We start from the raw sequence: 467 nt of genomic DNA, 5'->3' as shown, positions 1-467 counted from the left end.
GATGGATGGATGGTGGATGGATGGATGAATGGATGGATGATGGATGGATGAATGGGTGGGGGGGTGGGGGGGTGGGGGGGGGGGGGGGGGGGGGGGGGGGGGGGTCCCTGCAGCCCTGAGTTGCCCATATCCGGAAGAGAGTTTCCGGAGACCCCCCTTGGTCTCAGTAGGGGGCCCCCGCCTGCCCCAGGAGCCTGTGTCCTGACGCCCTCACTCCTGCCCCCCAGGCCCGAAGCAGGACGCGGAGGCAGCCAAGCAGTTCATCCTGGACATGTACAGCGGCATGTACGCCGGCTGCGCGGACGCCGCCGACGGGGGCAGGAAGGGCTCGCGCTCCCGGCGCCTCTTCAGCCACTACACGTGCGCCACGGACACGCAGAACATCCGCACGGTCTTCAAGGACGTGCGGGACTCGGTCCTGGCCCGCTACCTCGACGAGATCAACCTGCTGTGACCCAAGCCCCGCC

At 68.3% G+C, this 467-nt stretch overlaps 1 protein-coding gene across 1 annotated transcript in view; it reads left to right on the top strand.

Annotated features, from left to right (window-relative positions):
• GNA15 (guanine nucleotide binding protein (G protein), alpha 15 (Gq class)) overlaps window positions 1–461 on the top strand; it is a 25,118-nt gene extending 24,657 nt beyond the window's left edge. Inside the window, exon 7 of the mRNA XM_005858857.2 lies at window positions 228–461. Coding sequence (XP_005858919.1) covers window positions 228–454 — 227 coding nt within the window. The 3' untranslated portion in view covers window positions 455–461. The remainder of the gene's footprint in view (window positions 1–227) is intronic.
• The last annotated feature ends 6 nt before the right edge of the window (window positions 462–467 follow it).

The sequence above is a fragment of the Myotis brandtii genome, unplaced genomic scaffold, assembly GCF_000412655.1.
Source record: "Myotis brandtii unplaced genomic scaffold, ASM41265v1 scaffold122, whole genome shotgun sequence".
Lineage (NCBI taxonomy): Eukaryota > Metazoa > Chordata > Mammalia > Chiroptera > Vespertilionidae > Myotis > Myotis brandtii.
Note: the sequence above shows the minus strand (reverse complement) of the source record. Positions and strands in the feature narration are given on the sequence as shown.